This window comes from Rhinatrema bivittatum, chromosome 4, assembly GCF_901001135.1.
Source record: "Rhinatrema bivittatum chromosome 4, aRhiBiv1.1, whole genome shotgun sequence".
NCBI classification, from domain to species: Eukaryota; Metazoa; Chordata; class Amphibia; order Gymnophiona; family Rhinatrematidae; genus Rhinatrema; species Rhinatrema bivittatum.
The window spans coordinates 168,592,681-168,617,495 of NC_042618.1; the positions used below are offsets into that span (position 1 = coordinate 168,592,681).

Sequence of the window (24,815 nt, forward strand, 5' to 3'; positions counted from 1 at the left end):
GAGAAAGAAAGAGTAGGAGGAAGTTGTCTCCACTCTCTTGCGGGCACGGAAGACCTCTACCTCTCTCCCTTTTGACCGCGTATGGAGAGTGTTTGAGATTGCATGTGCTGAGTCCAGCGTCCCAGGCGCACATTGCTCCAGTGTCTCAGGTCCTTTCCTTCCTGCAGTCTGGTCTCTCCAAAGGTTTGTCTTTCAAGTCTCTGTGGGTGCAGGTTTCGGCCTTTGGTTCTGTCCTTGGGCGCATCGATGGTTACGCGGTGGCGACTCATCCGGATGTCATTCACTTCCTTAAAGGGGCCAAACATTTAAACCCACCTGTCCGGCCTACTTGTCTGTCCTGGAGCCTCAATTTGGTGCTTCAAGCCTTTTGCGAAGCGCCTTTCGAACCTCTCCGGCGGGCCACGCTTAAAGACCTCACTCTTAAGACAGTATTTTTGGTCTCTATTTGTTCGTCTAGGAGAGCGTCCGAGCTCCAAGCCTTGTCTTGTCGGGAGCCCTTTCTCCACTTTTCTGACTCAGGTGTTTCCCTCAAGACGGTGCCATCCTTTCTTCCAAAGGTTGTCTTTTTTTCACATCGGTCAGTCAGTGGAGCTTCCTGCCTTTTCTCCTGAAGACATTGCACGCGCGCCTGGCGGGGACCTCAGGTGTCTTGATGTAAAGAGAGACCTACTCCAATACTTAGGGTTACTAACGAATTTTGCATCTCTGATCATCTCTTTGTCCTATGGAGCGATCCAAATAGAGGTAACAAGGCCTCTCAGGCTACCATTGCTCGCTGGCTGAAGGAGGCCATTGCGTCAGCTTATATCTGTTGTGGCCGGTCGGTTCCGGAGGGTTTGAAGACCCATTCTTTGCGTGCACAATCTACTTCTTGGGCGGAGAGTCAGTCTGTTTCTCAGGAAATCTGCAGGGCGGCTACTTGGAAGTCTCTACATACTTTTGCTCATCATTATCGCCTCGACGTCCAGGCGCCAGTGTTTGGATCCTTCGGCAGACAGGTGCTTCGAGCAGGTTTGTCTTGATCCCACCCTCTTTAGGGAAGCTTTGGTACATCCACCTTTCTGGACTGATCCGGGTACGTACAGGGAAAGGAAAATTGGTTCTTACCTGCTAATTTTTGTTCCTGTAGTACCACGGATCAGTCCAGAGTCCCACCCGCTTTATACATAGAGGTAACGGAGAGTCCACTCTTTTTCAGCATTTGTTTATTTTGGGTCTGCAGATCAGATTTATTCACAGTGTTCAATGGGTTCTGTTCCTACTTGGGATTAGTGAGCCAATTCAGGAAAAGTGTTAGTTGTATATAGTTATTTGGTTTTGAACCATCTTGCTTTGATACTGAGTAATACTGACGAACTGTAGATGGCACCTGGGGGTATATGACAGAGTCCGCCAAAACTTCTCTAACTCCATCTGCTGGAGGGGAGGCAAAACCCAAGAGTCTGGACTGATCCGTGGTACTACAGGAATGAAAATTAACAGGTAAGAACCAATTTTCCTTTCCTCACTCTCCTCCCCACTTTGCTGCGCTCCCTGTTCTGGCACCTGAAGACTGATAGAGAAGTATTTTCCTTTCCTTTGATTTGGGGGGGGAGGGGAAGAAAGGTGAGTAAAGATTACTTCAATCGTCATCTGGCATGGGAGAATGTTAAGGCAGCCTGTCCCACAGAGTGGGTTGATGGTAGGCTGGGTGTTTGCTGCGGGGAGGTGGAGTTTGTAACTGGCAGCATGACGCCCTGGCATCCCAACGCATCAAGGGCTTTATGTTCATACCCTGGTGGAGCCAAGGCACGGGAAATGAAGTCATATGGCTGAGCATGTAGTGCCAGGGTACTTGGTCCTGCTGAGAGTGAGTAATAGGGTCCAGCAGCAGCATGGCAAGCAGGCCTACACAGCGCAAACAAATTATTTTTACAGCCCCATTCTACTCACTTCTGCTGGGAGCAGGAAGAGGAGTTCACCAGTGTCAGGTTGAATATTCCCCCTCAGGGACTGCAAATTAAATTCTCCAAGGATAAGCAAGATGGTAGTCCTCACTCATGGGTGATATCATCGCATGGAGCCTGGCATGGAAAACTTTTGTCAAAGTTTCTAGAAACTTTTGACAGGCACACTGAGCATGCCCAGCATGCCGCTAACCACGCATCCACGTGGTGTCCCTCTTCAGTCTCTCTTCCGCGGAGCTGTCACCTCGCGGTTTTGGAGTTCGCACTTCTTTTCTGATATTTAATACTCCAAAGTGAATTTGTTTGCCTTCCATACGTCGCGTAGGGTCCCTCACCTTTCTCGGCCTCTGGTCGGTAAGTTTTTGGGTCATCGCGGTCAATCAATGTCTCCCCCCAGAACCCGCCGACCATTGACTGTGTGTCGCATTCTTTTTTCCAATGGCATCAACCAGCTTCTGCTGGTGCCCCCTAGTGCTCTGTCTATGTCCATCATGGAACCCACGAGGTCTGTGTCCTCTGCCTGGGGGCTTCCCATGATGTCCGCATCTGCGACTTTTGTGCCCAGATGACACCTAAGGCCCGTCGGGTCCATCTCAACAAAATGGAAAAACTCTTCGGGTCCAAGCAATCACAGCCGTCCTCGGTGTCAGGAATCTCCACCCCGCTTGGTAAGGAGCCCCCAGCCCTGGCTCCATTGGGTTCTCCTCCCCCAAAAAGTACCGGCATCTATCATCTTCTTCCAAACCAGACCTTGAGAAGGCATCGACATCTGTGCGTCCCACAAACCAGTCAAGGGCAGACGAGGCCATTCCCTCCAAAGCCTCCAGGCAGCCTCCACCGGCACCTATGGAGGGATCGGTTCCCCTTCAGCCAGGGGGGGATGCACCGATTCTGCCAGCTCCTCAGCCCGTTTTATCCTTTCAGGCTTTTGAGGAAAAGTTAGATATGTGCAACTGGCGATCGGCCAGACCCTGCAGGGCCTCGAGCCTCCGGTTCCCCAGGTACCACCTCTGCCACAAGAGCCTGCTCCACTGGTGCTTGCGGCTTTGCTGGAGTGGCTTGACATGCTGCTCAGTATACTACCCACGCAGCTGGCTCCAGTGCCCCAAGCCCCTCAATGGCCTCTGAGTGCACCGCTGCCATCGCCACTGGCCCCCATACTGGTGAGAGATTCCTCTGAGGAGGAAGGGCCATCGGGCTTGATGACAGGCTAGAGACACACTGTGCCACCTCAACGTCCAGCTGTCCTAGGGCCCTTGGGGTTGATTCCACCGATTCCTTCAGTATCTCTGATCCCGTTAAAACCATCGGATCCCTCCGGTACCTCTCTGTGTCTTTGAGGACTAGTCCACACACACTGATGGGCCTTTTGCCCCCCGCAGTGAGGATGAGGCCCCCTACGAGCCCTGGGAGGGTGAGGCATCCATATCCTTCTCGGAGGAATTGGAGGATCTGCCTTCTCCCCCGGAGGAATAACGGCGATCTTCCTCCGAGGACCTCTCTTTTGCGGGGTTCGTCAAAGCTATGGCCGAGTCGGTGCACTTCCAATTATTGTCAGAGCAGACACACAATGCTTGAGATCCTGCAGTTCATGGATGCCCCAAAGGAGGTGGTGGTGCTACCAGTCCATGACATTTTCAGGGATCTGGTAACCTGCCTTTGGGAGCATCCCATCCCTATGCCACTGGTTAATAGAAAGACTGATGCGGTGTACCTCATCCAGCCATTTACTGGGTTTGACTGCCATCAACTCCCCCACCAGTCAGTGGTGGTAGAGTCAGCCATAAAAAAGGCTGAGAGGGCTTGTACCCATGCCTTGGCTCCACCAGGGTGTGAACATAAAGCCCTTGATGCGTTGGGATGCCGAGGGTTTCAGGGCGTCATGCTCAATGCCTGCATAACTTGCTACCAGCTTTACATGGGGCAGTATTCCCGGAATCTGTGGAAGCAGGCCCTGGAGTTCAGTGAGTGTCTGCCTCCAGGAGGATTTTCAGGCTATCATCCAGCAGGGCCTGGAGAGTGATAAACACAAAGTCCGCTCAGCTTATGATGTCTTCGAGACAGCCATGAGATCCACTGCAGCGCGGGCATTGGGGCCCGGCAGACGGCTTGGCTATGAGCTTTCGCCATCTTGCCGACTTGCCTTGTACAGGGGAGAACCTGCTTGGGGACAGGATTAAGGAGGCAGTAGCTCAGCCGAAGGATTACCAAGAGACCCTTCAGCAATTGTTGGCTAGCACTTCAGACATGCAGCCTACCAGGAAGCCCTCACGGCAATATCCAAAATGGCCCTTCTATCGGCCTCATAGGTACTCCTCGTCAGCACCAAAGTCCAGGGCTCAGAGGCCTGTCCCCAAGGTCAGACAGGCAGTCTAGGGCGCCTACGACTCCGCCACAGGAACCCTACCATGGGATTTTGACTGGCGGCGAAGGAGTATGAGCCACCCTTCCCCGCGGAACCCATCTCCAACTTTTCGCAGATTGATGGACCTTGATCACATCAGACCTCTGGGTCCTATCCATCGTTCGCCATGGTTACCAGCTGCATTTCCAGCGACTTCCACCTTGCTAGCCCTCCGTCTCCCCAGTGGAAAGTAGCAGCGGACGTTGGAATACTTCGGGTAGAGCTCTCTGCTCTCATTTCCACTCAAGCAGTCGAACCTGTTCCGACCAGCCAACGAGGCAGGGGATTCTACTCTAGGTATTTCCTGATTCTCAAGAAAACGGGTGGCTTCAGGCCCATTCTGAACCTGCAAGCTTTAAACCACTTCTTGGTAATGGAAAAATTCAAAATGGTCTCGCTGGGCACCTGGATCCCCCTCCTCAGGGCGGGGTGCTGGCTCTGTTCCCTCGATCTACAAGACGCTTACGTCCATATCCTAATTTATCAGGCGGATCCGTAGTACCTAAGATTTCTGGTCAACGGGCACCACTATCAGTATCGAGTTCTGCTCTTTAGCCTGGCATCTGTGCCCCAAATTTTCACCAAATGTCTGGCAGTGGTCGATGCCCATCTTCGAAGGCAGGGAATTCATGTGTTTCCCTACTTCGACAATTGGCTCATAAAGGGTAACTCTTGTCAAGGGGCTCAGAGTGCCATGCACCTTACGATTGAAACTCTGGAGGCCTTGGGATTCTTGATCAACTGTCCCAAGTCACATCATCAACTGGCCATGCAGCTGGGCTTCATTGGAGTGCACCTGGACACCGTCCAGGAGAGGGTCTACCTACCTCGGGACAGGGCAGAGACCTTAGCAGCTCTTGCATGACATGTCTCCAGCAGCCCACATGTCTGTTAGTCAGTTTCTCCAGCTGCTAGGCCGTATGGTGGCGACAGTACATCACTCAGTTTGCTTGGCTATACATTAAACGCTGCACACTCAGTGGTGTCAGGCATTGCAGGACCTGCATGCTCACATCATAGTCACAGAACGGTTGCGACAGTCCCTCCTGTGGTGGACAATCCTCTCAAACCTGGAGCGGGGTTGTCTCTTTTGGAATGCTCAGCCCCAGGCCACATTCACTACTGATGCCTCTGACGGGGTGGGGCGCGCATGTTCTGGGTTCCTGCACCTAAGAGTTCTGGTTGGTTCACGAGGCTTGGCTCCAGAACAACCTCTTGGAACTGCGAGCGGTCTCTATGCCCTGTGGGTGTTTCGAGAACTTTTCATGAACAAGGTGGTTCTAGTTCAGCCTGATTATCAGGTGGCCATGTGGTACTTGAACAAGCAGGGAGGAACAAGATCGTTTTCCCTCTGCCAGGAGACAGTCCAGGTTTGGACATAGGCCATTGAGAACAGTATCACTCTCCGGGCGGTGTACCTTCTGGGAGTGGACAATACCCTGGTCTATGCCTTGAATCAGACATTCAGACCCCATGAATGCTCCCTCAATCAGGAGCTGGCGAACCGCACCTTCCACTGTTGTGGAAAACAGGAAAGTACACTGTTTTTACTCCCTCGGCATGAGGGGCAAAAGAGCGATAGTGGATGCCTTCTCGATCTACTGGAGAGCGGGCTTGCTATACACCTACCCGCCTCTTCTGCTCATATCCAAGACCTCCAGAAGTTGCAGCAGGATCAAGGCTCCCTATTGGCCCCATCAGGTCTGGTTTTTGACTCTTCAGGGCCTAACTTTGCACCCTCCGATCTGTCTGGGAATGGCTCCAGACCTCATCACCCATGACTAGGGCAGGCTCCATCACCCCAACGTGCAGACCCTGGCCCTCACAGCTTGGATGTTGACCGGGTGATGGTAGAGGCCCTCTGCTTATTGGAGGGGGTATCTCGTGTTCTCCTAGAGTCCAGGAAACCTTCCACCAGAAAATCCTATAATCTTAAGTGGAAACTATTCTCTTCCTGGTGCAAGGGTCACAGTTTGGATCCCTTCTCTTGCTCCCCTTCGGCACTCTTGGACTATTGTTGTCCCTCTCTGAGTCCAATCTGCAGTCTGTGCCATAGGTGCATACCATCAGGGTTCGGATGGTTCCACAATTTCTTGCCATCCGCTCATGGGCTGGTTCTTGAGAGGCTTGCTTCAACTGAAGCCTTCCACTCGTCCCCCTTCCCCCCCCCTTCCCAGCAGTGTCCTGGGATCTCAATGTAGTCCTCTCGCAACTCATGAAACCTCCGTTTGAACCGTCATGTTCTCGTGATCTCAAGTTCTTGTGACCGCAACTGATGTTGTCACCCAAGTGTGAGGACTAACATCCTACTGTCCTTGGAGAACACCTGTTACAAGTAAGCAACTCTGCCTTGAGCTACCGTATTGCTGCAAGTCCCCACAGGGCCCCGCCCTGTGGGAGGTGCCATCTCTTACAGCGACCAAGGACCCACGCTTCAATGTCCAAAACACACCAGATTGCTAACTCCATGGACCCGGCTCAGCTTGCAGCCTTACAGGCCATTCCTGGCCTGGCCCAGCGGATTACAGAGCAACAGAAATCTCTGGAGACACTAGCTGCCGCTTTTAACCAGTTGAATGCCTGACTGAATACGCCGACAATTCCAGAGAAAGATTCTTCTCCTCAAGTGGTTGCTGTTCGCACCACTGTATCGCTACTAGTTCCTACATGCTTCTCTGGTGATGCTCTGATGTGCAGGGGCTTTATCAACCAGTGCTGTATGCACTTCTCGTTGCAACCCAACTACTTTCCCACTGCTGTTTCCAAGACTACGTATATCCTATCGCTACTCGATTGAAGAACCCTGGCCTGGGCTTCACCACTCTGGGAACGCAGCGACCCTGTTTTGAATGATCTGACTGACTTCTTGAACCTGTTCAAATCCGTATTTGATGATCCAGCACGTCAGACCATTGCAGGGTCTACTCTTGTTCACCTTCAACAAGGAAACAATATTTTAGCAGACTCTTATTGAATTCAAGACACTAGCATCTGAGCTTCATTGGAACTTGGGATGTCTGCGTGCTATATTTTTAGAGGGCCTCAACACCCGTATAAAAGACGAACTTGCGGCTCGTGACTTGCCAGACACTCTGGAATCTCTCATTGATTTATCTGGGAATGGTTAATAAAACAGAAAATGTCATAATGCCTCTGTATCGCTCAATGGTGAGACCCCACCTTGAATACTGTGTACAATTCTGGTCACTGCATCTCAAAAAAGATATAGTTGCGATGGAGAAGGTACAGAGAAGGGCAACCAAAATGATAAAGGGGATGGAACAGCTCCCCATGAGGAAAGACTGAAGAGGTTAGGGCTGTTCAGCTTGGAGAAGATACGGCTGAGGGGAGATATGATAGAGGTCTTTAAGATCATGAGAGGTCTTGAACGAGTAGATGTAAATCGGTTATTTACACTTTCAAATAATAGAAGGACAAGGGGGCATTCCATGACGTTATCAAGTAACACATTTAAGACTAATTGGAGAAAATTCTTTTTCACTCAACACACAATTAAGCTCTGGAATTTGTTGCCAGAGGATGTGGTTAGTGCAGTTAGTGTAGATGGGTTTAGATAAGTTCTTGGAGGTGAAGTCCATTAACTTCTATTAATCAAGTTTAGTTAGGGAATAGCCACTGCTATTAATTGCATCAGTAGCATGGGATCTTCTTAGTGTTTGGGTAATTGCCAGGTTCTTGTGGCCTGGTTTGGCCTCTGTTGGAAACAGGATGCTGGGCTTGATGGACTCTTGGTCTGACCCAGCATGGCATATTCTTATGTTCTTATGGGAGAGTTGATCGCAGGATACGCGACCGGACTCAAGAAGCAAAGTGTCAGAAGAAACACCCTACTGGAAGCAATCGCTCTCGAGCCATGCACACAATTTCAGCCCCATCGTCTGTGCCCAGTGAAGAGAAAGAGGAGCCTACTTAGTTAGGACGCAGTCACCTGACTTCTAAAGAGAGACGTTTTCGCAGTCTCTGTATATACTGTGGCCAATCAGGCCATGCTGTTCAGACCTGACCTATCTGTCCAGGAAAAGGCCAGACCTAGGATCTGTTGGAGGACTCCTAGGTCTAACTGCACCCTCTCCTCCATTATCTGTCCCCGTCTCTCTCATCTCCGGAGGCCTTGAATTTTCAACACTCGCACTTGTGGGCTCAGGTGCGGGAGGAAACTTTATGCTAAAAAGAATTGCAGATCATCTGCGAATTCCTACTACACCAATAACCACCCCTCTACTACTGTCTTCTATACATGGAGAATCACTTCCAGGGGAGGTATCTGTTGCATTCGTCGGTCTTCGCCCCGCTTGCCTCACCTTGTTTTCGGCTCCTCCCTCTCACCTGGGAAAGATGGCTACCGCCACGTCTTCCAGCCGACCTGTCTGGCGTCCCCAGAACGGCTATGGTGCTGCCTTCCGCCATTATTCCTCCCAGGACTTACTAGGCTGCATGCGCGTGCACAACCCATGTCTTTGTACCACCCTTGGCGCGAACCGCGAGGGCGTTCCCTCATCCTGATGTCATGCCATCCAGGTATATTACCTTCATCAATTTGCTAGCTCTCCGAATTAGCAAGGACTCGAATCCATTCCTGTCTATGCTACTCTGCCGCTTCCGTGCTGCCCGCAGGAAGCTCTTCCTCTCTGCCCTTCGGGGTATTACTAACTTGGGTACCTGCTCCTCGGGGGCCCTCTGTTTTCTTTCAGGTGCCTTACAGGGAACAGGTATTCACTCCTCGCGAGCCTGCTCTCCCTGCCTTGGTGCCTGTACTTTCTACAATACCTGATGGAATTGCTAACCAACAGCTAACATCTAGTGAGTACCTTATTCATCAGTGTAATCTCTTCCACAGTAACTCCTCGGGGAATACCTGCTGCAGAACCCCTGACGTCTTCCAGGAGAGAAGAGCTCCCTCTGCCGAAGTCCCTGAGACTGCATCTACCAACTGCCTCACTACTGCCACCGCTGGTGGCTTCCTACAAAGCTGTATAATAAAGAACTTGCTGGTGTGTGTGTGTGTAGTCCGAGTCTAGCCCAGTGCTAGGGCTCCTCCCCATGGGCGTGGTCATCCCCACAGCACCCAAGAATCCACCAAACATACATAACCACAACAGTATCGCTTACCACGCAGCCCATATGCCTTCGCACTGGGGCCTTACACATCGAGAACATATCTTTCCTGCTCCTTGAAAAGGCTATTCATCCCCTGGTTCTCGGCCTATCGTGGCTACAGGAACATACACCTCAGTTCAACTGGACCACCATTGAACTCTCTGAGTGGGGCCCTGGCTGCCATGATCGTTACCTAGCCAAAGTTTCACTGCTTCCCTGCATGTCGATGACTCCCTCACTTACCTGGCTTTCTGCCACAATATGCGTCTTTTCAGGACGTCTTCTCCAAGCAAGCAGCAGATGTATTACCTCCGCACAGGACCTTTGATTGTGCAATAAATCTCAAACCTAATTCGGAGCCTCCTAAGGGAAGGGTATACCCTCTCTCAATAACAGAAACTGAGGCCATGTCGGCCTATATCCAAGAGAACCTGCAAAAATGGTTTATTAGAGCTTCTAAATCCCTGGCTGGCGTGAGGTTCGTTTTTGTTGGGAAAAAAGACGGATCTCTTCGTCCTTGTATTGATTACAGAGGTCTCAATGAAATCACCATCAAGGATTGCTATCCTCTACCGTTGATGGCAGGAGGTTTTTGTTTTGCGCAGGTGGCGCCAGAAGCCACATAGGCTTGGACATCAGTCTTCATGGTAGACAACCAATAGAACTGTTGGAGCATAGCTAATGTACGTTCTTGCCTGGGGTGACAGACCAGATGGGAGTCATGTGCCCACTTTAACAATTTCTTCCTCATTCCCTGTGGCACCATTGTCTTACCAGCGGGGACTGCATGAGTAGCTGCTAACACCACCTTCGCCAGACTGATGATATGACGAGACTCATCAGGTATGTCCACCGTAGAGAAGGAGCACGAAACAGCGTCTGCTCTAATATTCTTTTCTGCTGGATGGTATTTCAGTAAAAAGTCAAAGCAGTTGAAAAACACGGAGAGTGGCAGAAGGTAATGGGGGTAATGGTTGGCAGCCATACACCACTTGAAAGGGTGCTGATTCCGTGGCAGCAGCTGGATGTGAATTTTAGGGCGAATTCGCCCAAGGAAGTAATTCTGCTCAGTCACTTTGGTATTCACATATGAGCGTAAGAACTGCTTGAGTATCCGATTCATTTGCTCTGTTTGGCCATTGGACTGTGGGTGATATGCCGAGATCAGATCCAATGCGATGTCAAACTTCCAACACAGAGCCCTCCAGAAGTGTCCATCTCTGCTTTGAGCTAGCCTATCGCTGCAAGTCCCCACAGGGCCCCGCCCTGTGGGAGGTGCCATCTCTTACAGCGACCAAGGGCCCACGCTTCAATGTTCAAAACACAACACACATGAGAAGGTTACACTTTGGAGTTTCGCAGCATCCCTCTGGACAGGTTCGTTATGTCACCTACTCCCAGCATGAGAAACTGGCAATGGAATCCACACTGATAAAGCTTCTCAGTCTGAGGGCTATAACTACCGTGTCTACAACCCAAGTAAATATGGGACATTATTCCATCTATTTCATTATGCCCAAGAAAGAGGGTTCATTCCGACCCATCCTGGATCTCAAGAGCATCAACCATCATCTGCGGATAATTCAGTTCTGCATGGAAACTCTTCGCTCTGTCATAATGGCAGTGCAACCGGGAGAGTTCTTAACCTCCCTGGACCTCTTGGAAGCCTACCTTCATATTCCAATCCATCAAGACCACCAGCATTTTCTATGCTTTGCGGTACTGAGCTGCCATTACCAGTTCCGGGTCTTACCCTTCGGCCTGGCAACTGCCCCCAGAACGTTCTCCAAAATTCTGGTGGTCGTGGCGACAGCACTGAGGAAAGAAGATTCACCTGAATCTGGTGCACCCTTACTTGGACGACTGGCTGATCCGGGTGAAGTCATTGGAAGAGAGCCTCCAGATGACCAGTAGGGTCAGCTCACTCCTACAGGAACTCTGTTGGGTCGTGAACTTGGACAAGAGCAGCCTCAAGCCCTTAGAGTACCTGGGAGTCTGATTCGACACCAAGCAGGACAAGGTCTTCCTCCCTCCCTCGAGGCGAAGGAAACTGATGGACCAAGTGCATCGGTTGACGAACACAATGCGCCCCAGGGTGTGGGACTATCTCCGGGTCCTTGGCCTCATGGCATCAACCCTGGAAGTAGTACCGTGGGCAAGGGCACACATGCAGCCTCTCCAACACTCCCTACAGTCACGCTGAAACCCACTGTCTCTGATTTGCCTCCATCTACTGATGGAAGTATGCTCTCTGCTCCAGTGGTGGCTACAGGAAGTTAATCTAAGCAAGGGTGTAAGCCTGTCACCACTGAACTGGATCGTCCTCACAACAGACGCAAGCCTCCGAGGGTGGGAAGCTCACTGTCAGGAACTGACACCCAGGGGCAATGGACCGAGGAAGAGGCGAACTGGAACATAAACCGCCTGGAAGCGTGAGCGGTTAGATTAGCTTACCTGCAGTTCAGCCACAGTCTCCAGGGGCAAGCAATCAGCCTGATGTCGGACAACCAAACAATGGTTGCCTTCATCAACCACCAGGGAGGAACCAAAAGCCATCAAGTGTCTCTGGAATTAGACCTCCTTATGGAACAGGCAGAGTTAAACCTACAAGGGATCTCAGCCTCCCACATCACGGGAAAAGACAATGTCAGAGCAGACTTTCTCAGCAGGGAAAGCCTGGATCCAGGGGAATGGACATTGTCGACCAGAGCCTTCCAGCTCCTAGTAGATCGCTGAGACCTCCCATCCTTCAGCCTACTGGCTACATCTCACAATGTGAAGGTTCCCCAGTTCTTCAGTCGCAGACGAGATCAGCACTCCCAAGGGATCGACACCCTTGTCCAGACCTGGCCTGAGGAGGACTTACTCTGGCCTCTATTGGGCAAGATCATCCACAAGATCGAACACCACAAAGGGACTCATCCTTCTGGTGGTCCCGGATTGGCCCAGGCGCCTGTGGTATGCAGACATGCGGAGGCTTCTTGTGGAGAGTCCCCTTTGCCTCCCCCTGCACAGGGTCCTTCCTCAGCAAGATCCAATTCTTCACGAAGATCCAACTCTATTCTCTTACGGTCTGACCCTTGAGAGGGCTCGCTTGACGAAGTGTGGATATTCGGCGGCCTTGATCACCACATTGTTCTGCGCGTGGAAGTTCTCAACGTTCCTGGCATATGTACGGATCTGGAGAATATTTGAGGCCTGGTGCGAAGAGGACGGGGTGCCCCCACGAATGGCCAAGATCTCCATGATCCTGGAAATTTTACAGGGCGGCCTGAATGAAGGATTGTCCCTCAACTCCCTGAAGGTCCAGGTGGCAGCCCTCTCCTGCTTCAGGGCCGAGATGAACGGAACCCATCTGTTGGCCCATTTCCTAAAAGGGGTTAAATGATGCCAACCACCCTTAAAGTGGCCGGTCTCCCTATGGAACCTCAATCTAGTATTTGATTTTCTGGCAGGGCCTTCCTTCAGACCACTGTGAAGTCTGTCGCTACACCCATTAACACTAAAGACTGCATTCTTGGTGGCAATATGCTTGGCTCGTCACGTCTCTGAGCTACAGGTGCTGTCTTGTCGGGAACTGTTCCTTCGATTTACTCCAGGAACAGTACAGCTTCACACCATCCCCTCCTTTTTACCAAAGGTAGTCTCGGAGTTTCACCTGAACCAATCCATCTCCTTCCCATCCCTGGATAGACAGAAGGACACGGAAGACTACTGCCTTCTTCGCCATCTAAATGTCAGTAGACTTTTAGTGCGGTATCTGGAATGTTCAGAACCGGTGCGCAAGACATTGCTTATTTGTTCTTCACGGGGGAAAGAAACAGGGCGAAGTGGCTTCATGAGCTACCATAGCTCGCTGAATCAAGGAAGTAATCAAGGGAGCTTACGAAGAGGCAGGGAAGCCTTTACTCCTCCAAGTCAAAGCTCATTTTACCAGGGCCCAGGCAGTATCCTGAGTGGAAGCTAAACTACTGTCTCCTGCTGACATCTGCCGAGCAGCAATGTGGTCCTCCTTCACACCTTCTCCAGGTTCTACCGCCTGGATGTCCAGGCCTAATAGGACGCAGCCTTTGCAAGGGTGGTACTAACTGGACCGCCGGAAGCCTCCTGCCCTGTTCGGGAGTAGCTTTTGTACATCCCATTGGTCCTGAGTCCATCTGGCTACATGCTAGGAAATGGAGAAATTACTTACCTGATAATTTTTGTTTTCCTTAGGGTAGACAGATTTACTCAGCATCCTGCCCATGAATGGTTCCAAGAAATCGCCCATGAGGTGAATCTCAATCCCACGAGGTGCAGGTAAGCCATCACCCTATTCCCAGATCAGGGCATCTATAGTGTTGCTATGATCCACCACTTTCGTGGTTGAGTACAGTTAGGGTCTCCAGTTTTTTGGGTTTTTTTTAATCAAGTAGTAAGTTGTATCTAAGTTCAAATTAAATTTTTCAATAGTATGTTCACAATGGCTTTGGAAGAGAATACCAAATGGCCGAGGTCATTGCAGGAGTATATCTAAGGTGACATCTGCTTTGAAACCTGACTCCGTCTTCATCTGCTAGCAGGGGAGCACATAACCCATTGGTCCTGAGTCCTTCTGTCTACACTAAGGAAAACAAAATTATGAAGTAAGTAATTTCATCATTTCCTCTTCATCCAAGCAAGCCAGTCCACATTAGTGGGTTGTGCACTCCAACCAGCAGCGGGAGACAGAAAACAAAGACACGCTGAAGTCACCCTTATATAGTTCTGCTCAGGCACCTGTTTCCAGCAGGTGGTGGACATGCATCTGCTTGTGGATCTTGGCCTGCATGGATTGAACAGGCTGGTTGGACCTCCTGTGGTAAAGCCAATAGCTCCCTCCCTCAGTTGAGAGTCTGAGAACCAATCTTAGGGGGCAAGCAAAAATAAAAAGGACAGGAATGAGGTAAAGGCTGCGACCCTAGCCCTCTGGGCAGCAGAAGATATCTGATAGGGTAAGGAGGCCTTGGGTTCAACTCTGCTGTATAGTCCTTCTTCTTCTTCGCCTGGACGTCAGGGCCCGAGAAGATGCAGCCTTTGAAGGGCAGTATTAACCAGACTTCGGGCAGCCTCCTGCCCCAATCGGGAGCAGCTTTTATACAACCTATTGTCCTGAGTCCATCTGGTTACACACTAGGAAATGGAGAAATTACTTACCTGATAATTTCGTTTTCCTTAGTGTAGACAGATGGACTCAGCATCCTGCTCCTGGCTGTAACGATGCCAAGGATTCACCTGTGGAATGGATATCGGTTCCAAGAGATTGCAGGTAAACTGTCATTCAATCCCTAGATCAGGGTATCTATAATCTTACTGGAGTTCAGTGTTTGGTTGAGTACGGTTACGGTTATCTGTTTTAATCATGTTTTCTCGATAGCATGTCCATAGTGGCTTTTCAAGAGAATACTGAATGGCTGATGTCACTGCAGGGGTATATCTAGAGTGACGTCAGCTTTGAAACCTGACTCATTCTCAATCTGCTGGCAGGGGTGCACAAACCCATCTGTCTACACAAAGGAAAACAAAATTATCAGGTAAGTAATTTCTCCAATTTGCAGTCAGTTTTCTTGAGTGTATGTGGCAGCTTTGAGCTGTTTGAGGATTCGTATCTGCAGGTAAAACTTGAGTCATCCAGTAAGGCAACTGTGCCTCTTGAGGAACCTTAATCTGGTGCCGAGGGTTCTTTCCAGGCATCTGTTCAAGATGTGGAGAAAGGCATGCCATGGTCTTCCTTTTGTACAGTTAGAAAGATTTCAGAACTTCAGGCATGGTCAGGTGGAGACCCGTGCCTTTGGTTTCAGAGGTAGGGGTGTCTTCTTTTTTTTACCCCAAAGCTGGTATCTCTATTTTTCATCTCAGTCAGACAGTGGAACTTACCTCATTTTGGTATTTTGACTCTTCGGTTTCACAGGCGAGGAAGTGTCCCTTGGATGTCCGTCTGGTTCTGTTGCACTACTTGAAGTTCATCAACAGCTTTTGGAGTTCTGATCATGTTTTCATTCTGTTTAGGGGAAATGCATTTAGGAAGTAAAGCTTCTAATGTGGCCATTGTGTTGGCTATGGTTTGCAAGGGGCATCCTATTACCGAGGGACTGTAGGCTCATTCTGCTAGGGTGCAGAGGGCATCCTGGACGGAGTGTCACTTGGGGGCCCTCAGAAGATCTGTTGGGTGGCATACTGGTCTTCTTTACACACAGATATAAGGCGTTACTGACTGGATAGTTGGGCACTGGTTGTTAAGTGTGTGCTGCAACTGGGTCTTTTCAGATTCCTGCCCAATTTAGGGGATCTTGGTACATCCCACGTGTCTGGACTAATCTGAGGTATGAACAGGAAAGGAAAATTGGTTCTTATCTGCTAATTTTTGTTCCTGGAATACCACAGATTAGTCTAGAGCCCTCTTCTCTCTAGAAAGACCGCTTTGTGTTTTTTTGTGAATAGGAGGTAAAGGAAATCATTTTTGATTGAGAAGGTGTTGCTCTCCTCTGTATGTGAAAGGAATCTAGTTTGAGCAGGGGAAAAGTTGAGCCCCCCAGTTTAGAGGGGAAGTGTTCTGTTTTAATATTATCTCTGCTTGGGAATAGGTGATATTGAGAGACTGCAGGTAGCATGCTCTCTTAAATAGCACAGTGTCGGTAAGCTTTTTTTCTCTGTCTCCATCTGCTGGTAGGAAGGCAAAACCCATGTGTCTGGACTAATCTGTGGTATAGAACTATCTCAATGGGCAAAATTACACGTTATTCCCAATTTACAATAAATGAACCTTTAACTAATGGGAAATATCCATACAGAATAAAAAACATTTTTTACAAAACAATGTACACATTTTATTAATACAGCAGCTTAAACATGTACAGATAATACTACCTCACTCATACTTCATTCATTCATTAAAACTAGAAACTCACAAAAAACTCTTCTTCAATATTTAAAATACACCTTGAAAAAAAAGAAAGAAAGAACGATAGCAATCAATGTTACAAAACATATCTCAAATGATATCTTTTCCCCTCATTCATGAAAGTGCCTTTTTTCTATTAGAGATAACAAAATGATGTTTCATATTTCAAAATGTTTATCATGTAGAAAGAACAATCCTTATCAGCTATCATGTAGAATGAATGAGGTATGAGTGAGGTAATGTTGCTATTTGTATATGTTTAAGCTGCTGTATTAATAAAGTTTGTACATTGTTTTGTAAAAAATATTTTTGTAATCTGTGGTATTCCAGGAACGAAAATTAGCAGGTAAGAACCAATTTCCCTTTTGTAATCTTTTGACCTTCCATACAGGGGACTGACTGCATATTTTCCTATCTTGATGTCACCAATTTTGGGTAACTGTAAAACAAAAGCATTTAGCTGTCCTTGGAGACATCGTTGTTAGTAAATCTTCTAAGAGCAAAGTTAGTGCTCTGTAAGAGTAAAGGGTTCGAAGGTCACTCTCATGGTCCATGTGTATTCTTTATAGTTGCAGATGGAACAGATGTGCCATGTGGATCTCTTCCTTGTGTGTGGTGAGGAGTACCGGGCCCTGAGGGATGCGCTGTGCACTGCCATCCTTGAGTGCAAGATGGAGAGCATTGTGAAGGCACAAAAGGTACAAGGGTCACTCCCTCCCTCCTGGCCTCTCCACCTAGGATCTCTCCCTTCCCCCACCCCCAACCCAGGCCTATCTGACTGGTTCTTGGCTGGCTTTCTCTGAAGAAGTTCTTATTGCAGGTTGTTTTTTGACCTTTATCCTAACTTGGCTTGCATCCTACCAGGAGAGGGAATCATGTCAACACAGCATGCATATGTGTCCAGTCCACCCCTTCCCCAGGACCCTGAATAATATGAATTTGGATGGTCTTAGCTGCAGTCTTTCATGTCCATCCAGAAAGAGCAGCCAGGAATGTCAGTCTGTACACTCCAGACACAGGGGATTGAATTGAGCCCTGATCCACTTCTAAGTATAAAAAAAAAAAAGGCCCACAGTCTGCAAAAAAAAGCCTTCCTCTTCATTGAGTCAGACCAGTCCAGACAAGTGGGGTTATGCTCACTGACCAGCAGTTGACGACCAACAGGCTCGCTATGTCACTCCTTATATACATCTGTGCTGATATCAGCCTACCAGTATTTTCTGTCTCCAGCAGATAGACAAGCATCTTGTGCTATGGACTGCAGCCTGGTAGGCTGCAAAGGAATAACTTGCTTGGCTCCTGAGGTGAAAGTTTAGGTCTCCCTTCGTCAGGTGGGGGTGGGGGTTTTGACAAAAAAATAAAGCAGAGAGCCTGAGGAGAAAGCTTTGCTCCCTCCCTTGGTGTTATGCTGTGGGTCCCAAAGAGAACTTCTAGGAGAATCGGGGTCTGTTCTATTTCTTCCTTCTCTGCATCTGCTCTGCTTCTTCCTCCCCCACCTTCTGCTCTAGCCATCTTTACCTCTTGGCCCTCCAACCTGTTTTTCTTTCTCTGGTGCCCATTGTTTTAAGGCTTTGGCTGTTTCAGAGCTTTTTTCAATTTAAAAAAAAAAAAAAAGGTCTGCTTAGTGGCAGCAGTAAAGGCAATGGCCAATGTTGCTGTGCTGAGAAATTCACATTTTGAAAGAGGACCAGCTTCTTATTGTGCATTTAGTCGACACAATGAATTTCAATTTCGGACCCCATGAGCCACGATCATTGCATGGAGAAGAGCCTAAAATTGCCTAAGGAACAGAGTGCAGGATAAAATCCGCACTTTGCTTCACTTGCTGCCTAAGGATGGCACAGCCCAGGGAAGGGTCAAAAATATGCTGGGCATGCACTAGAGCTGAAGGTGAGTTCCACAGCACTGAATTTACTGTGGTGGGAAGTCAGCAGCGGCTGGCCGAGAGAATGTTCCCCGCTGGCTGTTTGAAATCACAGGGTGCTTGGTGGTCATTTTACTACTGCATAGCAGTGAGGGAGAGTTTAAAAGCTTCCCTCCCATGGCCTAGAATATAGAGTGGTAGATTCCCCAGCCCCTGCTAGACCCTCTGCTGCAGTGAGTGCAGCGATATTGGCTTAGTCCTCATTGGATGTTGCTAGTTTACCCTGGGCAATTATCTCAAGGGAGATTTTTAAAGGCCTGTAGGCCTTTTGTAGGGGAACCCCTCCAGGGGACTGGGTCATCTCCCTTAGTCTGCAGGTCTCCTGGTCTCAATGGGCAGAAATCTGGCCAGGATAGTCTTTTGGAGGAAATTGACATTTACCTATTAGAGGATACTCTTCTGCTCATAGTGAGGAGGATTTGGAAGAGAGAGAATGTCCTGGAGGGAGCAGCAGGGTGGGTTGGGGAGGGTAGAGGAAAGCAAACATGGGGAGGCAGGGTGGGGGGGGGCACATTCTGGGTGTATAGTTCAAGCAGACACTCATGCAGAAGGTACTTCAGTGTTGTGGCCTTATAGTAGAGATGCATTGGCAGCTCTGATTTCCCCATCTCCCTGCACCTTGAATAGTGGGGATGATAGAAAGGAGTATGCAGTCTCCTCAAAAGAGGACCTGGTTATGGTCAGCAGAAGTCAGTTCTGGATCCCTCCCAGTCTGGCTTGGGTACATCCCATGCATCTGGACTAGTCTGTAAGGATGATCAGGAAGGTAAAATTAGTTGGGGTTTTTTTGTTTGTTTTTTCCTAGAGTCCTAACAGACCAGACCAAAAACCTACTCATAGTCCTGCTCTTGTAGTTAGTTGTGCAGAATGCAATCTGTGTTTCGGAGTCCTTTCAGTCAGAGGGATTCAGCAGTTTGAAAGTTCATCAGTGGCTCTGTTTTATTGCTTTACTCCAGTCCTGTTCATGGGGAGGGGTTGCTTTGGAAGGTTCATGCTGAAGAGACTTAAGGTGGCACAGTTTCTTGTGGGGATGTTTCCAGCAGGGGCTTTCTTTCTCTTTCTCCATCTGCTGGAGGGGAAGAAAGGTCCATGTGTCTGGACTGGTCTGTTAGGACTCCAGAAAAGAAAATTAGCAAGTAAGAAACCTAATTTTACTTTTCTGTGTAACAGATTAGTGTTGCAGGCCCCATATTATTGAACTATTTATTTATTTATTTACTTAAAACTATGCTTTTCTTAATTTTAGAGTTTAAAAAAATACTCTTCATCTGCACTTTCCCTGTTGATGTTTTATTTCTCAGTTATGTTTGCATTTACTAAGTACTATGTGTTTGATTTTTTTTTTTTTTTATATGTACCTTGCTTTTGTATTAATGTTTTGTGTATTTTTGTAGATTTTATGATGTGTTCTGTTTGGTTGTTTTTTATATTATGTATGTATTGCTGTTATCCGCTGAAATTTGTGTTTCGGCGGAATAGAAATTGTTTAAATAAAGAAATGGTTTTTTCCACTTCATCAAACACTCTAGGATCTGATTGATTTGGAGTGGAAGGCGCCCAAGGCTAATTTTAAAGTCAGGGTTTCTCTTGACAAGCTATATATTCTGGAATTGCTCCACCAGGAAAAGTTTTATTTTCCTAGAGTGGACACCTTGACCTGCTCTGTGACAAGAGGATCACTATCCCTGTAGAGGGTGGTACTGCACTTAAGGATGCCCAGGACATAAAAATAGAATCTGAGCTTAAACAGGCCTTTGAGGCTGTTAGCATGGCACTTCAGATCTTGGCATGCTGTTGCATAGTGGCGAGGTCTGGTTGGCGTCTGGCTCAGGGTGTGCAGGGGGGATTCCTTGGAGAATCCTTGCAATTGGAGCTTGGAGTGATCCAGGTCCTTTTCACATTTTCGGTATTTTTGGGCAAAGATGGGAAGTAAGAAAGGGTCCTTGGGTTCCAGATCTGCTTAGGCCAACCAATGAGGACTTGGGACCCTGTCTCCAGTACCCAGGGATAAGCAGCTGTCTATTCCATTTTTATTGGAGATGGGCCCAAATTACCTCCAGTCAGTGGATACTGGATATAGTTCTCTGGAATTATCCTGTCCGTTTCTGCTTTTATGAATTCCCCCTGTGGATCCATCAGAAAGAGGGAGAGGGTAAAGGTGACACTGCATATGCTCCTCAGTTATAAGGGCTGTGATTCCAGTACCAAAGGCTTAGAAAGATTTAGGGCATTACTCCATTTACCTTGTAGTCCGAAGGAGAAGGGCGCCTTCCGACCCATTCTCAATTTGAAGCAAGTCAACAAGTTCTTAAATGTGACTCACTTCAGCATGGACACCTGGAGATCTGTGATTATGGCAGTTCAAAAGGAGGAGGGGTTTTTTTGTACTTCTTTGGATTTGTTGGAGGCTTATCTTCACGTTCTCATAAAAGAGGCTCATTGGTGTTTCCTTTGAAAATGTGGACAGCACAGAAAAACAATTTCAGTCCCTACCCATTGGATTGGGAACAGCTCCAAGGACCTTTATGATGGTGCTTATGGCTGTGGAATTGCACAAGGAAAATGTCTTGATCCACCCTTATCTGGTTGGTAAGGGTGAAGTCCCATGGTGAAAGTCTAGCAGCTACCCAGAGAGTGGTTCAGTTTTTGCAAGAAATGGGCTGAATAGTCAGTTCCCTGTACGTTCCCGGATCAGTCCAGACTGTGGGTTGAGCCTCCTTTCCAGCAGGTGGAGACAGATTAAAACTGAAAGGGTGTCCTATATGAGGACAGAGCCTATCCTGTAACCCCTTCAGTATTTGTCTCCAGCAGGTGGATTAGCTCACCCTTCGGTCTCTCTGATTCAGGCTAGTCAGCCGTCTCTTTTTATTTGGATCAAGCAAGTACGTCAGGCTTTAATTGGCTTTCTCTAAAATATAAAAATGTAATCAGATAGGAGTTAGCTTTCTTTTTCCTGTATAGGAAGCTGTTTCGTCTCCTGGCTCTTGTCGGACTCAGAGGGGCCTTGCCTCTTGTGCAGGGCATAGCCTGAGTCCGTTGTCTGCTTCCAGGTGTGGGGACCGAGTCTGGTGGTCCAGTTCTCGTCTCTCCCCCCCCCCCCCCCCTCTGGCTGCCTTGGGAGCTCAGAGCTCCAGTGCTGTGCTCAGTCGTGTTTAAAAAAATAAATAAATAAATAAAATAATTCAGATTAATCTAATTTAATTTACTTTACAGCACTTTAAATTTTTTCTTACCGGGGATCGAACCGGCAGCCAGACAGGCAGAAGTCAGCAGGTTTGCCCCCTGCTTCACTTCTGTCGGCGGGCTGCCAATAATCTCTATTTTTAGATTTATTTTTTTCTGCAGAACGACTCCTCTCAGAGCGGATGCCGCGGCAGGCAGCCTGCCATTCTTATGGGCAGCCCTCGTCGCGATTTTTGTGAGAGGGACTTTGCTCTGCCTGCCTGCCAGGTGGAGAAGGCCCCTCCTCGGCAGGACAGGCAAATTTAGCCTGGGGATCGCATCTCCAGAGTATAGCCAGGCCGTTCCCGGGTTGGCAAAGCCCGGGAACGGTGGCCATCTTGGATTTTTCGGCAGCTCCTGTTTCGGAGCTGCCTAGGGCTGGGGAGTCGAAATTTTTTTATTTCCCCCCCCCCCCCCCCCCCCGATTTAAGCCCAGAGGCCTCCCAGGATGTGGTCCCTGATCCCACCCCTTGCCACCCCCCCCCCCCCCCCCCCCCGGGAATTCCAGGGCTCGTTTTTCACCTGAATTTGTCATCCTGCACAAGTCTTATTTAGCTAGCCTGCAGGAGGAAGGGGAACCCCCCCCCCCCCCCCCCGCGGTAAAAATTCGGGTGCAGGTGGTCCCTGGTGTGCCCCTCCCCCCCCCCACCCCGGTGGATCCTGTCCTTCCGGATCCTGACCGTCTTGCGGATTCAGCTACCCTTCCCCCTCTAGAGGGGGACGATCCCAGGGTCCTCCGTATGTTCCAGAGGGAGGAGTTGGAGCCCCTAATCCCATTTGTACTCCAGGAATTGGGGTTGGAGGGGCACCCCGCGGATACCCTTACAGCCTCCTTGCCGAAAAATATGGACGCGGGACTCAGGGCTCAGGCAAGCGCTTTTCCATTTCATCCCATGCACAAGCTATTGCTCCTGCGGGAATGGGAGGCTCCCGAAGCAGGGCTCCGGGTGGGGCACGCTATGGACAAGCTTTACCCCCTCCCGGAGGAATGTTTGGACATGGTGAAAAATCCCTCAGTGGGTTCCTATGTCTCCGCGGTCACCAAGCACACCACTATCCCTGTGGAGGGATCGACGGCCCTGAAGGACGGACAGGACCGCAAGCTCGAGGCGCATATGAAACGCACAGATGCCTATAAAGAGTAACATCAGCAAGCCTGGTTGAGCATAATCCACTTGTCTGGACTAGTTTGACTGTATTTAAGGAAAGGAAATTATGAGCTAAGTACTTTCACCTTCCCCTCACGCCAGAACACTTATTGGGGTGGGGCATGGTGTGATTTATTTATTTATTTATTTAATTTATTTAAGGTTTTTTTATACCGGCATTCAAGAACTCGTTCACATCATGTCGGTTTACAGAAAACAGGGGTGCGAAAAATACAACCAAAAACATAAATAAACATGATGAAGAGATGCAGTTACAATTAACAAGGGCTAATGAACTGGGATTGTAAGAAATAAAGAGAGACAGAGGAGGTTAATTATATACAAGTGTACAATATAAATATGGAGTCCACTATATACAGCTTCTAAGCAGAGAAATTATTGATGTCTGTCTGACATCAATAATCTGTCTGATTAGTGATGGTCTGTCAGGTGCCCGGCAGGGGGCAGGGTGTGGCATCGCTCTCTCTAGTCTAGCTGACAAGTATTTGAGGTGAATGTAAGGTGTGAAGCATCATGTTTGCTGTGATAGACAATGTGTGTGTGTGTGTGCTGTAATCTAATTCTGTCTTTCTGTTCACAGAAATGTAAGACTTCTGCTGTGGAACATTCTGTTTACCTACTGCTGGCCATTTTTCGGGAGTTGACTATGCTATATGGCTCCCAGAATGCGAATATGCATCCAAAGCCAGTCGTGAGTTAGTTTCTCTCTCTCTCTCTCTCTCTCTCTCTCTCTCCCTCTCTCTCTCTCTCTCCATTCCCCCGTCTCTGTGCGCCCTTTTCTTTGCTGGCTCCCTGAATGATACCAGTCTATCTGGCAATGCTCAGGAATGTGAATTTTTTTTTTTTTTTTTTTACCAGCAATGTGAAACTGTGAGTAATTTCATCCAGAACACCAGAGCCTTCAAATCAGATGCTGTGGTAAAGTTTGCAGAGTCCCTTGTGACAAACAGCCACCCGGCATTGAGAGTGAGTCCTGAAAATTCCAGCTTCAGAGGGACAGTGACAGAGATTCTGATTCACACCGCTGCTGTCTTGGTCTGTGGGCAGAACCGGATCCTAGATCCACTGAGGAATTTGGCTTTCTTTCCAGCCAAGATGGAGGTAATAACCTTTCACTGCTCAGATAGACTCTTCCTCACTAACAGGGGATCCTCTCCCAGTCTAGTGAAGGAAAGCAGAGGTCCAAATTCTCATTCTTCCTTTAAATACCTCAGGCTGTCTTTCACCATGATGCTGAGTGCCCAAAAGAGTGTGTCCCTATTATGTGTGCAACTGCACAGACTAGAGAATCATTACTGTAGATGTGTAAGAATCCTAGGAGGGTAGCCTGTGAGAATGCATTTGCTGTATGTAGCTAATAACTCATGGGACAGGAATAGAATTGAGTGGGAATATGTATTTTTATTTTGTCTGTTTTCAGAATTCTTTTCTGCCTACCATGCCCGAAGACCTGCTTCCTCAAGCCAAGGCATGGCAAGGACTGGAGAACCTGCATTGGTACTGTGAGTATCACTGCGGCTGGGAATGATGTAGGCCCTCTGTTTGCATGGCTGTGGTTCGGCTGAGCAGAACTGGCCTTTGTGTAGACTGTCTGTCTTTTTTTTTTTTTTTGTGGGGTTGTCTGCCAGAGTCTGGTGGCTTCCGATTAATGTAGAACTTTCAGCAGCAGCACCTGTTGATATTCCCTAATGTGCTGGCTCTGCAGAGATTCAGCCTGGAACTGCTCATGTGGATCCAGAGATAGCCCGTGGCAGAGATGCAAGTTAGTGAATGGTCCCCATTGTTCTGATCCAGAGGGACCTTATACCCAGCATACTCCATGTAACACCACAGGTATACTGTCACACCTGGCAGACTCCTTCGCCCCATACTCACAAACTCCAACAAAAGACAGCACATCACTCCTATCCTCCTTAACCTACACTGGCTGCCTATCAAATACAGGATCCTCTTTAAAGTTCTCACAATTATTCACAAAGCGACACACAACCTCTCTCCCATAATGTTAAGCACACAACTCCGACCGCATACTTCATCAAGACCCATCAGAAGTGCATACAAAGGGACACTGTATGCCCCTCCAGCTAATACATCACTAAGGAAGCGCGCACTA

General features: G+C 48.6%; 1 protein-coding gene across 2 annotated transcripts in view; it reads left to right on the top strand.

The window, feature by feature from the left end:
- RNF213 (ring finger protein 213) overlaps positions 1-24,815 on the top strand; it is a 413,312-nt gene that overhangs the window by 319,309 nt on the left and 69,188 nt on the right. Inside the window, exons 48-51 of one of the 2 annotated variants that reach the window (XM_029599190.1) lie at positions 16,957-17,085; positions 23,283-23,393; positions 23,561-23,803; positions 24,123-24,204. In XM_029599190.1, coding sequence (XP_029455050.1) covers positions 16,957-17,085; positions 23,283-23,393; positions 23,561-23,803; positions 24,123-24,204 — 565 coding nt within the window. The remainder of the gene's footprint in view (positions 1-16,956; positions 17,086-23,282; positions 23,394-23,560; positions 23,804-24,122; positions 24,205-24,815) is intronic. The other variant, XM_029599191.1, reaches the window with a different exon arrangement.